This window comes from Rana temporaria, chromosome 5 (genome assembly GCF_905171775.1).
Source record: "Rana temporaria chromosome 5, aRanTem1.1, whole genome shotgun sequence".
Taxonomy (NCBI): Eukaryota; Metazoa; Chordata; class Amphibia; order Anura; family Ranidae; genus Rana; species Rana temporaria.
Window position 1 is genome coordinate 180,397,733 of NC_053493.1, and position 14,664 is coordinate 180,412,396.

At 42.9% G+C, this 14,664-nt stretch overlaps 1 protein-coding gene across 2 annotated transcripts in view; it reads right to left on the reverse strand.

The window, feature by feature from the left end:
- TGFBR1 (transforming growth factor beta receptor 1) overlaps window positions 1-14,664 on the reverse strand; it is a 496,179-nt gene that overhangs the window by 140,542 nt on the left and 340,973 nt on the right. For both annotated transcript variants that reach the window (XM_040353433.1, XM_040353434.1), the window contains 2 exons: window positions 12,396-12,552; window positions 11,623-11,747 (listed from right to left, as the gene is read on the reverse strand). In XM_040353433.1, coding sequence (XP_040209367.1) covers window positions 11,623-11,747; window positions 12,396-12,552 — 282 coding nt within the window. The remainder of the gene's footprint in view (window positions 1-11,622; window positions 11,748-12,395; window positions 12,553-14,664) is intronic.

Below are 14,664 nucleotides of genomic sequence, written 5' to 3' on the forward strand. Positions count from 1 at the left end.
TTTTCTTTTTTTTTTTTTTTTTATTCATTTTTCTCCTCTTGCAATTTGTCCTTACCTTTTGTACTCCTGGGACCCCAAAGATAGGTCAAATAAGTCATTTACATGAAGATTGGGATATATATAGTAACTCTAATTCAGGAGAAGTGACTGTGAAAGACAATCAAAAATCCTAACGGACCTGGAAAACTGCATTGATAAGGGAGAAATATAAACAAGCCCTCAAGTAAAGTTATCCCCTCCGTAGTCTGTCTTAGAAGCCCGTGCCTGCTGGCTGGGCATTACCCCTTGCATCACCTGTATCACCACCTGCCTATCGACACAGCATAAGTGGAAGGATCGAGGCAGGCAAAGCGAAGGGTGAGAGAGAGGGGGGGGGGGAAAGGGAACTTACGCCCTCCAATCCGCTAAAGATACAGCTACCCGCTCCCAAATAAGCGGCTAAAGGTACGAAAAGAAGCCTAGGGGATAAACCCAAAAGAAAGGAGTAGATCAGAAAAAAAAGGAGGACGAACTGGGTAAGAGAATTAGAAGGAGGGGGGGGGGGGAAATGCACAGGATGGCAAGTAGATCTACTAAAGGGGGACCCCCGAAGACACCAAGCGATAAAACAAAAACAAGCTCTATTAGTTCGTTCATGATTAAAGACGACACCGCACGATCACAAGGAGCAAAGCAACAACAGGTAAAAAAGGATAAGGAAAAAAAGATGGAAAATAAGAAGCCTCAAAATGGAGACTCCAGAGAAACTTCAATGGAACTAAGAGAAGGAGGCATAGAAAGTGACTCAGAAGCCAGTAAGATGGAGGAATCCCGGTCAGCCTCACAGACCCCATCAAAGGACGAAATGGAAGAGATGTTTCTAAGATTAGAGAGCAGATTAGAGAACGCAATCAAAGGGGAGATACAGACCCTAAGGACAGACTTGGGACACCTTCTCTCTAGAGTAGAGTCAGTAGAAGAGAGGACGGATAAGCAAGAGCTGGAGTCAAACACCCTAAAGGCCCAACTTGAGCAGGTACAAATCCAACAGAGACTTACCATGTACCGATTGGAGGACCAGGAGAACAGAAGTCGGAGACAGAATTTGAGAATAAGATCCATCCCAGAGGAGAAAGGGGAAGAGCTCAAAACAACAATACAGAAGATATTTAATCCCTTAATGGGATGTGCACTAGAGGAACCAATCAAGATCGAAAGAGTACATAGAGTGGGAAACCCCAGAAGAGCCAAGACTGATCGAACTAGAGATGTAATTCTAAGATTTCAGTTATATGAAGACAAAGAAAGGATTTGGAAAAAGCTGAGGGGAGCCCCCCCGATAGTGTTCCAAGGATCAGAACTTCAGATATTCGCAGACCTTGCTCCAGAAACATTGGCAAGATGGCGACTTCTAAAACCACTTCTAAATCAGCTTGTAGCCCAGAAAATCAAATATACCTGGGGTTTCCCCGCTTGCTTAACAGCAACAAAAGAAGGGAGATCTGCGATCTTAAGATTCCCGGAAGACTTGAAGGACTTTTGCAAAAGATTAGAAATTCAGCCCCCTGACCTACCGGGATGGGTATAGATCCCGGAGGGGGATTTTGTCTGTTGTCCGCCCTTTCTCTATTTTTTTTTTCTTCTTCTTGCCTGCTTCCTTTTCCTATCTCCTTCTTCTGCTCCCTACCTCTCACCTCTCCTAGAGGGGGGGAGGTGGGGAGGGAGAGGAGAGAACGATAGGGTCCGTACCCTACTAAAAGGGGTAAGTTAGATCCCTTTTCTGCCCCACTCGAAGTCAAAGAGTGGGAGGAGGCAATCCCAGCCCCACCTGGAGAGATCCAGACCAGGACACGGTAGCTGGTCTGGAGGTCAATAGGTGGCCAAAAGGGGGGGGGAGGGGGAGATGGGAGGGGCGGGGATTGCCAGGAGGGAGGAGGGGCTTGGGTGGAGGGAGGAAAAGGGGATGGGGGGACCTCACCAGGTCGGCCAATAAGAGGAAGCACAGGGAAAACGAAATGCTAGCCACAGGGAGGAAGGAAAAAAAAAGAAATGCCAGTAGTTAAATGCATATCCTATAATGTAAAAGGCCTCAATAATCCGGTGAAGAGGCATAAAATATTAAAGGAATTGAAAAATTATAGAACAGACATAGCATTTCTACAAGAGACCCATCTTACAATTGATTCCAAGATCAGGCTATACTCCCAAGATCATCCAACCTGGTATTACGGAGATACGATCTCTAAAAGAGCTAGAGGAGTGGCAATAGGGATAGCCAAGGGAACACACTTCAAATTGTATGATAGAATGACAGATCCAGAAGGAAGGTTTCTCTTCTTAAAAGGGAGAATAGAAGAGTTGGAATGTACCCTTGTGAACATATATGCACCAAACGATAGTCCAATAAAATACATGGAAGAGATCTTAGGAAAATTAAGAGACTTTAGGGCCGGAAAGGTGATCTTGGGAGGAGACTTAAATTTTTGTTTGGACCCTAAAATGGATAAGACCTCACAGACACAGGAAATCAGGAACACACAGACTAGAAAGATAAAAAACAGTTTATATAGAAACCAACTGATAGATATATGGAGAATTCTAAACCCGGGACAAAGAGATTATACTTTCTACTCACCGGTGCATGGAAGTTACTCACGGATCGACTACCTTCTATTAGACCACAGTATATTGCAAATGGTAGTGGAAACAAGAATCGAAGCAATGACAATATCGGACCACGCACCAATCAGTGTTTCTCTGAAAATTACAGGAAACCAGAAGCCAAACATGATTTGGAGACTTAATGAGGGCCTACTGACTGAGGAGACTAGCCTCAAAAGGATAAAAAAAGATCTAGAAGAATACTTTAAGATAAATGATACTGACGGAATATCAACAGCAACTCTATGGGACGCCCATAAAGCGGTAATCAGAGGGACCCTAATATCAGAAGGAGCCAGGAAAAAAAAAGAAAAAAGCCTCAAAAGGGAAAAATTAATTGCGGAGATACACGGATTGGAGCAAAAACATAAAGCAAAGGACACAAATCGAGAACTATACCATGACCTGGTGTTAAAAAGAAACTAACTTAAAGAACTTTTGGATCAGGAAACGAGAAGAGAGTTCCACCTTATTGCTAAAGAAAGATACAAGTGGGGAAATAAAACAAACAAACACCTCGCTAGGATGGTACAGAAAAAGAAATCAAGAAATTACATCAAGAAGATCAAAGACGAGAAAGGGAAGGAGGTACATACAACAAAAGACATTGCGGAAATTTTTAGAACATATTACGAAAAACTTTATGCAGTAGAGCAGATGACCCGACCGGAGGAGGAGAAAAGAGACAAGATCTCAAAATTTCTAGAAGAAGCAGGACTGACAAAAATGAATCAAAATGATAGGAGCCTGATGGACCAACCTATTACAGTCAAAGAAATTCAAACAGCCCTGACAGGTAGTGCGTCAGGCAAAAGCCCAGGGCCGGACGGGTTCACCGCCCTATACTACAAAAAATGTAAAGAGATCCTTCTCCCAGTACTTTGTAGATACTTTAACGGAATCGGAGAAGATTACTACTTGAGTAGAGAAGCCTCGGAGGCAACTATTACAGTGATCCCCAAAGAAGGCAAAGACACCAAAAACTGTGCAGGGTATAGACCCATATCCCTGCTAAACGCCGATATTAAGTTGTTCTCCAAAGTACTGGCAGAAAGAATAAAAAGAGAGATGGGTAAATTGGTCCATCCAGACCAGACGGGGTTCATCAAAGGGAGAGAAGGAAGGGACAACGGACTCAGAGCCTTGCTGATCCTCCAAAAAATGAAGGAAAATGGGTCCCCAGGTCTATTCCTGTCGATTGATGCCGAGAAGGCATTCGACAGGGTAGACTGGGGACTCATGTTACAAACCTTAGAAAACATGGGCTTCGGCCTGAGGATGCTAGATTGGATTAGAGCCCTCTATCGCTCGCCAACGGCAAAAATAAAAGTAAACGGTTGCCTCTCTAAACCATTTACGATGAAGAACGGCACAAGGCAAAGTTGCCCTCTATCCCCACTCCTATTTGTATTATCCCTAGAGCCACTATTGGCTAGGGTACGCAAAAACTCAAGCATAGAAGGAGTAAAAGCTGACCAAGAGGAACATAAGCTATCCGCATTCGCGGATGATGTCCTCTTTTATGTTGTGAATCCTATAACATCAATCCCAAAGCTCTTGGATTTATGCGAAGAATACGGAGAAATTTAAAATTTCAAACTAAATCTTTCAAAAACAGAAATCCTAAATATAAACATCAATAGATCAGAGGAAAGGCTCCTAAGAACGGGGCTCCAATTCCCATGGGTAAAGGAACTCAAATACCTTGGAGTCCGCCTAGCAAATACAATCAGGAAAATCTACGAGATCAACTATGTACCTCTACTGGACGAAATAAAGGGTGAAATCAAAAGGGTAAAAAACCGACAAATCTCATGGATCGGGAGAATAAACTTCTGTAAAATGGTACTATTGCCTAAAATCGTATACAAATTTCAAATGATCCCCATGGCCCTTCCGAAGTCGCTTCTTAATACGCTAAAAAAACTCATTATGAACTACATATGGAATTCTAAAAAGCATAGAATCTCCCTACAGACCTTAAAACAACCTAAAAATAAGGGGGGACTCGCAGTTCCGGACATAAAAAAATACTATGAAGCAGTGGTGGTATCCCGTGTAGTAGAGTGGGCCAGAGTCAATAAAGAAAAAAGGTGGGTTAGCCTAGAGAGCGCACTATCTAAGGTGAGATTAGACACAATAATATGGAATCCCCCTCAATATAGAAAATTTAGCACAAAAATACACGCGATAACAAAAAATGCACTTAGAATTTGGGACACACTAAATAAAAAAATGGAGAGTAAGTTCAACTCACCCCTTATTGCACTAAAAAATAACGAATACTTTGCACCAGGGAAAACACAAGTGGGAGGAAACTGGATAAAGAACGATAGAGCACAATTAAGAGATATAATTAAAGATGGACACTTGATAATATATTCAGAATTAAAACAGAAAGAAACCTTGATGGAAATCAATGAGTGGAGATACCAACAACTCAGTCGGTTTATCCAGAAATTACCATCCCCATTGAGAACAGGGGAACAGCTAACAGAAATGGAAAAAATATGTATAATGGAGAACGTCAAAGGCACCATATCAAAAGTATATAGAATACTACTGGAGATCGACGAGAGGGAGATACCACCATTTATTGAAAAATGGGAAAAGGAACTCAAATCACAGCACAATAGGACCCAACTACAGAGAATGTTGAAACTGACACACTCTTCAGCAGTAGATAGCCAAACGGCAGAAATGAACTATAAATGCATTGCCAGATGGTATATAACCCCGAACAAATTAAGTAAATTTAAAGAGGACCAATCAGAAAAATGCTGGAGGGGCTGCGAGACCCCAGGAACTATGGCACACCTATGGTGGGAATGCCCTAAAGTAAAGATATACTGGGAGAAGATCTTGAAGTACATAGAAGAGATTACAAAAAATAGAATAAAAAAAGATCCTTGGACGGTGCTATTCCACGGAGGTGTAGTTGGTCTAAGAAGATACAAGGAATCAATGGTGCCACACTTATTGAACGCTGCCAAAAGGCTAATCCCCAGAAAATGGCAAGAGACAGAATGTCCCATGATATGGGAGTGGATTGACGCCGTCGAAGAGACATACAAGATGGAAGATTTAAGGAATGGGCTGGAGGGAGATGAAAAAAGTAAAAAATGGGATGATTGGAGGGTATTTAAGAGGTCATGTAGCTATGCCGAAAACCTGAGGGCCGGCATAGGAGTCCCTGAGGAAATTCAATAAAGTGGCCAAATCTGGTGAGGAGGGGGGGGGAGCTGGGGAGGAGGGAGGAATAGGGGGGGGGGGGATAGGGGAAACCCAAATAGGAAAATTATTTTTGTATTCATGAATAAACTCAATTTAAAAATGATTAAAAAAAAAAAAAAAAACATAAATAAAATAAGAAAATAAAAACAAGAAATTAAAATAAGAAACAAAATAAATAGAGTACAAAATAAAATGAGTACAAAATAACCAAAAATACACCTTTACTAATGATGTAAAACCAAACAGAGACGCTATGTGGGCTGGCAAAAACGAAAGCTGAGCGCTCTAAAAGAAACTCTAGGAGGTGGAACCTGAAGTAAAGGGAAAAAAAAAAGAAACGAGAAAAAAAAAACAAAAAAACGCTGCAGTATCCCTTGCAGGGAAGCTCCAGACATGTGATGTTTATTCCTACCTGTCTGATCATCATTAACCACTTCAATACAGGGCTTTTATACACCCTTCCTTCTCAGACCAATTTTTAGCTTTCAGCGCTCTCACACTATGAATGACAATTACTCAGTCATGCTACACTGTACCCAAACTAATTTTTCTCTCACAAACAGAGCTTTCTTTTGGTGGTATTTAATCACTGCTGTTTTTTTTTATTCTTTGCAATATAAGCGAAAAAAGAGAGAGACATTTTTTGAAAAAAAAAAAACTTTTAGTTTCTAGTGAAAATTTTTGCAAATAAGTAATTTTTCTTCATAAATGTGGGCCAAAATGTATACTGCTACATATCTTTAGTAAAAATAACCAAAAAAAGTGTATATTTTTTGGTCTCTGTGAAAGTCTACAAGCTATGTTGCAAATCATTGAAAATGATCACACCTGATGTACTGAAGGCCTAATTTCTTAAGACCCTAACAAGCCAGGAAAGTACAAATATCCCCCAAATTACCCCTTTTTGGAAAGCAGACATTCCTATGTATTTAGTAAGAGGCATGGTGAGTTTTTTGAAGTTGTAATTTTTCCACAATTCTTGGGAAATAATTTTTTTCACAAAATTGTCATAATAACAAGTTATTTACATTCTACTACTTTTCTTGAGTATAGCGATACCACATGTTTGAGACTTTTACACAACCTGACCACATAAAGAGGTCTAACATCCAAGTAGCACCGTCAGGCGTTCAATGAGCATAAATTGCACATCTCATTTGATGACAACCTATCACACTTTTGAAGGCCCTGGAGCACCAGGTCAATGGAAACGCCCACAAAATGACCCCATTTTGGAAAACTAACACCCCAATGTATAATCTATGAGGCATAATGAGTCTTTTGAACGGGGGGGCCTGCAGTAGAAGTGGAAAGCCGAGGACGTCATATGACGTCCACCCAGGATGGGAGATCATTTGACTATGGCTGGGTAATGAAGTGGTAAAAAGCGTGCCATTCAGGCCCGTCCCACCCCCACTCCTAATGACATTGTCATAAAGCGCGCCCCTGTGCGTGCGTCCTAGGGGCATCATCCGCATCCATGTGTGGTTCATGGCGTTCTCCTGTGTTTGGAGCTGTGAAAGAGGGAGGAGGGCAATGCAGAGCTTACAGCAAAAGAAGTGTGCTTGTTGTTTGGACTGACACTGCTTTGGAGCTTGGTGAGTGAAAAACTCAGCCATTTACTCCCTCCAGTGGCGGCTTAAAAAATGACACCCACTCTAAATAGGAAAAGTCCTTAAAGGGGTTGTAAAATAATTGATTTTTTCCCCTAAATAGCTTCCTTTACCTTAGTGCAGTCCTCCTTCACTTACCTCATCCTTTCATTTTGCTGTTAAATGTCCTTATTTCTTCTGAGAAATGCTCACTTCCTTGTTCTTCTGTCTGTAACTCAACACCGTAAAGCGAGGCTTTCTCCCTGGTGTGGAGAAAGTCTCTTGAGGGGGGAGGGGGCGAGCAGGCAATTTAGGAAACTCTCTACTTTGCAGATAGAGAAAGGAGCTGTGTGTTCATGGGTGTCCTGACACTCCTGCTCGCCCCTCCCCCCTCAAGAGGCTTTCTCCACACAGGAAGAAAGCCTTGCATTATGGTGTTGAGTTACAGGAATGAGGATTTCTCAGAAGAAATAAGGATATTTAAAATCGAAGGATGAGGTAAGTGAAGGAGGACTGCACTAAGGTAAAGGAAGCTATTTAGGGGGGGAAAAAAATCCTTTCCAACCCCCTTTAAGTTTAAAACTTAGGACTTTTTCCTAACTCACCTTGTCCCCGCTGCAGATTCTCAGTCAGGCAGATGCCAATCTTCCCCCATACCGGCGGGGTCTGCGTGCCAACCTTCGTGGGTATGGGTTTCTACTTTAAGGAGACCTCTTCCCTGGGCCTTGTAAAAGACTCTTACCAGGACTTTTAGAGCAAAAGTGCTGGATCCCAGAGTCCAGTCCTCCGGAGAGAGACATTACAGGTGACACCTCATCCATGAGGTCCGGATACCATCCAGTTTTGGCGTAATATATTTAAGCGTCTTGGATGGACCCACAGTGTAGCTCTCTACCCTCATAGGGCTTGATTGGTTGTGCCAGTGTCCAATCACCTCTGGTGACCATACAACCCATTATGTAATGATTTAAGGCTCTGTGTCCCGTGGTGTACGATAAAGAAATATATTTTCAATACACTTTGATTGTCCTTTCCCAGAGACAGGGGTCCAAGGCTCTATTGCACCCGGTTGCATTTTTATCCCATAAGATATCAGAAGCAGAAAGAAATTATGACGTTGGAGATCGGGAAATGTTGGCAATCAAAGCAGCACTTGAGGAGTGGTGGTACCTCTTGGAAGGAGCAGCACATCAAATCCTGATCTATACTGATAATAAAAATCTGGAATACCAGAAATTTGCCAAGAGGTTGAAACCACGTCAGGCCAGGTGGTCGCTTTTCTTTACCAGATTTTCTTTCCATATTACTCACAGGCCAGGGTCGAAGAACACAAAACCCGATGCACTTTACGGCCTATTCAATGAATCAGAAGTTCCCACACTGGATACCATCTTGTCTTCAGGAAACTTTCTTGTGCTTTAAGGTAATTTGCTGTCACAAATCAGACAAGCTTCCATGGGGACGCCTTCTCCTTTAGACACAACTCTGCAGGCAAGAGATGGTCTATTATGGTACAAGGATAACATTTTTGTACCAGAAAATCTACGAGTGGTTATCCTGGGGTCCCGCCATGATCATAGCTTGGCGGGCCATTTCGGCGTATACAAGACTTCTGAACTGTTACAACGCACGTTCTGGTGGCCGCAGTTACAGAAAGATTGCAAGAAAAATGTGCAGTCATGCACCACATGTATCCAAAATAAGGGTAGCAAATCCAAGGCATGGGGTCTGTTGAAACCACCATCTGTCCTGGAGAGACCCTGGAAGATTATTTCAATGGACTTCATTGTGGAGCTTCCCCCATCAGAATGCTACACTACTATCTTTGTGGTAGTAGACTATCAAAAATAGCGCACTTCCGACCAATGAAGGGTACACCCTCTGCCTCTGAAACTGCAAAGATCTTTGTCAAGGCTTCATGGTATTCCTGAAACATTGTATCAGATCGGGGGGGGGGGGTACAGTTTTCTTCCAAATTCTGGAGAGCACTATGTGAATCCCTAAAGATTGATCTATCCTTCTCTTCTGCCTATCACCCACAGACAAATGGCCAGATGGAGAGAACTAACCAAACACTTGAGCAATACTTACGCTGTTTCTCTTCATTTTCCTAGGATAATTGGGTGTCACTACTACCTCTAGCCGAATTCACCTACAATAATTCTGTTCACTCTGCCACAAAGCAGTCTGCATTCTTCACCAATTACGGCTTCCCCCCATCATTCTTGGCCAACACCATTCCAGAATGCGCAGTACCAGCTGTCCAAGAAACAGTGAACAACTTTGAAGCAAACAAGCTGCTACAGAAAACAATGACAAAGACTCAGGAATACAACAAAGAGGTGTTCGTTAAGAAGAGAAGAGGGGAGCTTAGTCTGGAAACTGGAGATAAGGTTTGGTTATCCAGATTACATTTTCAAAGAAATTGGGTCTTAAATGTGTGGGGCCCTTTCCGGTTAAAAGAAGGATTAATAATGTGGCCTTTGAACTAGAATTACCAGTCATTTCAGATACATCCTGTCTTCCATGTATCTCTATTTAAACCCGCAGTTCCTGACCCTTTTACCATCGAAAAACAATGGTCCCCCTGAACCAATACTTGTCAACAGTGAAGAAGAGTTTGAAGTTGAATCCATCCTGGACTGTAGAAAAAGGCGTAATCAGGTTCAGTACTTGGTAAAATGGAAAGGGTATGGGCCAGAGGAAAATTCATGGGAACCAGAGTGCAATGTCAGGAAGGGCAAGCCAGTTACCAAAATATCAGAAGAACATCTGTGCACGGGATCCCAGTAAAAAGAGCCGCATGGCACATGTGCGAATGATGGTGCACAGGGATGCCCAGGTTCGTTGCTGTCTGGTCTACAGCGTTCCCTGTGACCCCTGCTACCCGTTGATCCTGAAAACCTGTTTCAGTAGACTTTTGGCTTGTTCCTGACTATTCCTGCCTTCTGCCTGCCTCTGATCCCGGCTTGTCCTGACTTTGCTCTTGTCTCTCAGTCTCGTTTACCTTGCTGCCTGCCTGTTACCGACTCGGCCTGTACCTCGACTCCAGATACCGCACTTGTTCCTGATCTGTCCGTGAGTGTATGACCTAGCTTGCCTGTACCTGTCTGTGTTCCGATCCACAGAACACCTCCTCGCTGACTGTTGAGTCCTGCTTCCAGTCTGATCCTGTCTCCAGTCTGCCTGTCGTTCCAGCCATCTTCCTTGCGGAGAGTCTCTCCACAGCCTCATTGGACGTTGCGACCAGCCCCTACATCAGCGATCCTGTCAGGCACTTGTGCCACTCCGAGCTCCCTGTCTGCTCTATTAGGGGTTCTCGAGTGAGAGGTGTAAGAGAGGCCTTTCCTTGCATAGCGGGCTCTACAATCAGGTATGTATCAGGGCGTTGAATCAAGATCGTGTTTTTTGATTAATCGTGCAGCTCTATATAGCTCTTATAGTAGTGGGTGTAAGATTGTGAAATTATAGATTTGCGCTGCTTGCCCTTCCATTCTGTTACAGAAAGGTATATGTGTTTTACAATACTTTATGCAGTGGTTAATAGAGAAAAAAATAAAAACACCACATTCATCTGAAGTTAAAGGGATAGTTCAACTTTACCACAAAACTGCCTATGCATCTAAGGGACATCGGTAGACAAAAACAAAACTGTCCAAGATCTGACTAAAGTTGAATAAAGCCCTTGCTGTAGATGTAGGCCATTTACATACTCCCAGGATGTTGCCAAGTAGTCCCAAGATGTTGCTTAGTGAGGCCTAGTCATCACGGCTCACCTACACCATCACAGGAGTGAGCTCTCAAATGCTGAGCTCAGAACTACTGCATCAGGGGAGACAGAGTATGTGAGGGGGGCTTGAATCAGAGAAAAAGCTCACTGCTGTGATGGTGGAGGTACGCAATGACAACTAGGCCTCACCTAGCAACGTCCTGGGAGTATTCCAGTTAGACTTCATAAGCTATGTAAATGGCCTACACCTATAGCAAGGGTATTATTCATCTTTAGTCAGAGCTGCATATTTTGTTTTAATCTACAAACATCATTTACCTGCATAGGCAGTTTTTTTCTAAAGGTAAACTATCCTTTTAAATGTGCATGATATTCTTGACAACATGCTTCTTTGCATATCTGCAGTTAAACTGTGAAATGACCTACCACCAATGGAACAGCGTCGAGCAATTTCCCAGAAAACTAATCCCATTGCATAGATATCAGCACGTTTAAAGGACTCAAAATGTTTCATATTTATAGAATCATCCAGTACCTCTGGAGCCATATATCTGAAATACAGAAAGAAAACATGTTTTTTCCTCCAAAGTGCAGCAATGTTTTAATAAATAAGACATCCTATCCCTATTGAGTAAAAGAATTAAAAAGTATGCTAGCACCTTGACCAGCTTGGAAGGATCCCTACTCTGACTTGTTCCTTAGGATGCTATTCTTTCATGAGGCTGGTTGTAAAAGGCTAGATCAGGGGTGTCAAACTCAGTTTCATCATGGGCCGCATCAGCAGTATGGTTGCCATCAAAGGGCTGGTTGTATCTGTAAGACTTTATACATTTACCCAGGGCTTTTTCTTCTCTCAAGCGAATAGGTGTAGGAACTTAACCACCCCCCCCCCTAACCAAATCGCATTGAATCAAATGGGGAGTGTGACCAAATTGCACTAGAGCAAGAGGTGACTGAATAGAGTTCTGCCATGTTCCAGCTGAAAAAAATGCTCTGGGTGCGAGGGCCCACATTGTTTGACATATGTGGGCTAGATAATCATATTTAGGATGCATTTTTTGCCACAAAACAAAATATGGGATCTAAGTCACAAATGGTGAAGCTTTTTGACATCAAAACAAAGTTTTTAACAAACCATGTTTACATCAATTTTTGTACAACTAGTTTCAGCCATGCTACAATTACATCTGAGAATGTACCTTTTAGTTCCAACTCTGTGATTTGGTGCAATATCAATTGTATCTGTAGCAGAATCATGTCGGACAGCTAAGCCCAGGTCTGCTATGCAGCAAGTTCCATTTTTCTTTACCAATATATTTTTCGATTTCAGATCTCTGTGGGCTATAGCTGGCTTTCCTTTAAGATAAAAAAAACATATAAGCAAGTAATAAAAGATTAAGATGCCATAACCTATATATTAATAAAATGATGGAAAAATACTAAAAACTGAATTTCCTTGCTAGAAGTTGGGTCATTATTTCCTGTGAGTGCTCAGTGCACCAAGTGCTCAGAGTGACTAGACATATTCAACGTTTCAATCCTTCTCCGTGTGTTCAATAACCAAAGATACATTTTTACTGTTTTAGCCTGCTGTAGGATTCTTCTCCCAGGGATGCATGCACCAGGAAGCATATGTGTCTTCTTTTTTATCATTGCAACAATGACCAGTCACCAGCTCATTGTTTATTTAGCTCCACACCATGGTAGAGATTCTTATTCATCAGTCGATATGCCCCCATCACACACAATTTCCTCCGCTGAGTCCACAAAATGAAATAGTCCACAGAATACAATGCATTCTGTAGTATCTCTTCCTTGGTAGAAACACTACCAAGCGTGGCAGCTCTCATTCTACATTTTCTGGTCAAGTTGCACACAACTTAAAAAAATATGTAAACCCCAAAATTTCATATGCTTAAAATGTGCCTGCTGTATCATGTGCTTGTATGAAAAAGTATATGTTGTCTTTGTATTGCTTCCTGTGTGTGAAATACCTGGTGTTCCTGCCAGTCCCTCTGCTTTCCTATTAAGAACTGACCATGCAAGGCAGGAGAGCATAGTGTGGCCAGTTCTCAATCTGTGCTGGGATCTCAGTGTGCTCTCCTCCAATGATCAGACTCCTGTTGACACGCCCCCTCTGCACACCCATTCACTGGGAAGTTCAGTGCCTGCTATTTCTCTTGCCTGAGAACAGAGATTATACTGTGTGTATACACACACACACACACACACACACATACATACATACACACAGTATCTCACAAAAGTGAGTACACCCTCACATTTTTGCTAATATTATATTATATCTTTTCATGTGACAACACTGAAGAAATTACACTTTGCTACAATGTAAAGTAGTGAGCGTACAGCTTGTTTAAACCGCTGGCAACAAAAGTTCAACATGGCAACAAAAGTTCAACATGGCACCTCATGGCAAAGAACTCACTGAGGATCTAAAAAAAAATTATTGTTGCTCAACATAAAGATGGCCTAGGCTATAAGAAGATTTCCAAGACCCTGAAACTGAGCTGCAGCGCGGTGGCCAAGACAGCGGCGGCTAGTGCTCAAAATTTTTAAGGGGTGTGCAAAACGAACTGAAAAATACTGAAACAAAAACATTGATTACAGCCTCACTGTGCCATCACATGCAGCCACATGTGCCCATCACATGTAACCACCTGCTCCCATTACATGCAGACACTGTATCAGAAAGATCCTGCCAGCAACAGATGATCCAGATCCGCTGGTGCGTGATCGTGTGCCAATGCACGTGCGCACGCGGGAACACACGCGAGCGCACCTATTAGCGCCAGGTAGGCTATTTAAACCTGACTGACACATGCAAACTTTGCTGTCTGCTCTACAACGTTCTGTGTTTACATGAAATCTGTTCCCGTCACAGGCAAGGCTTGCCTGTGACCATCCCTGCTATCCGCCTGCACCTGACCCCAGACCTGTCTGACTACTCTTGAGTGCGCCCTCCTTTTCTTTTTATTTGTGACTGCTCTTCTGCCTGCTCCTCTAGTCCTTCTGCTGCCCGCCTGATAACCGACCCGGCATGCCTGACCTTCCTAACAGTGCTATCCAGCTTGTTTCTGGTTCCAGTCTGCTGTTCCAGTTCCAGCCTGCTGTACCTGTCCACTGATCCAGCTAGTTCCTGGTTCCAGTCCACTGTTCCAGTTCCAGTCTGCTGTGCATGTCTGCTGATCCAGTTGGTTCCTGGTTCTATCTGCTGTTCTTGTTCCTGCCTGCTGTACCTGCCTACCCATCCTGCCTGCTGTTCCAGTTCCTGTCTTCTATCTCCTGCAAGGAATCTTTTGGACGTCTGGACTGACCTCCTGCTGTTGATCCTGCCAGGCACTCGTACCACTCCTCACTCCTGTGCTTCCTGTTTATACTATCAGGGGCCTCGAGTCAGAGGCATAAGAGAGGCCTTCCTCTGCAATTTTGGTTTACCCACTAGGTACG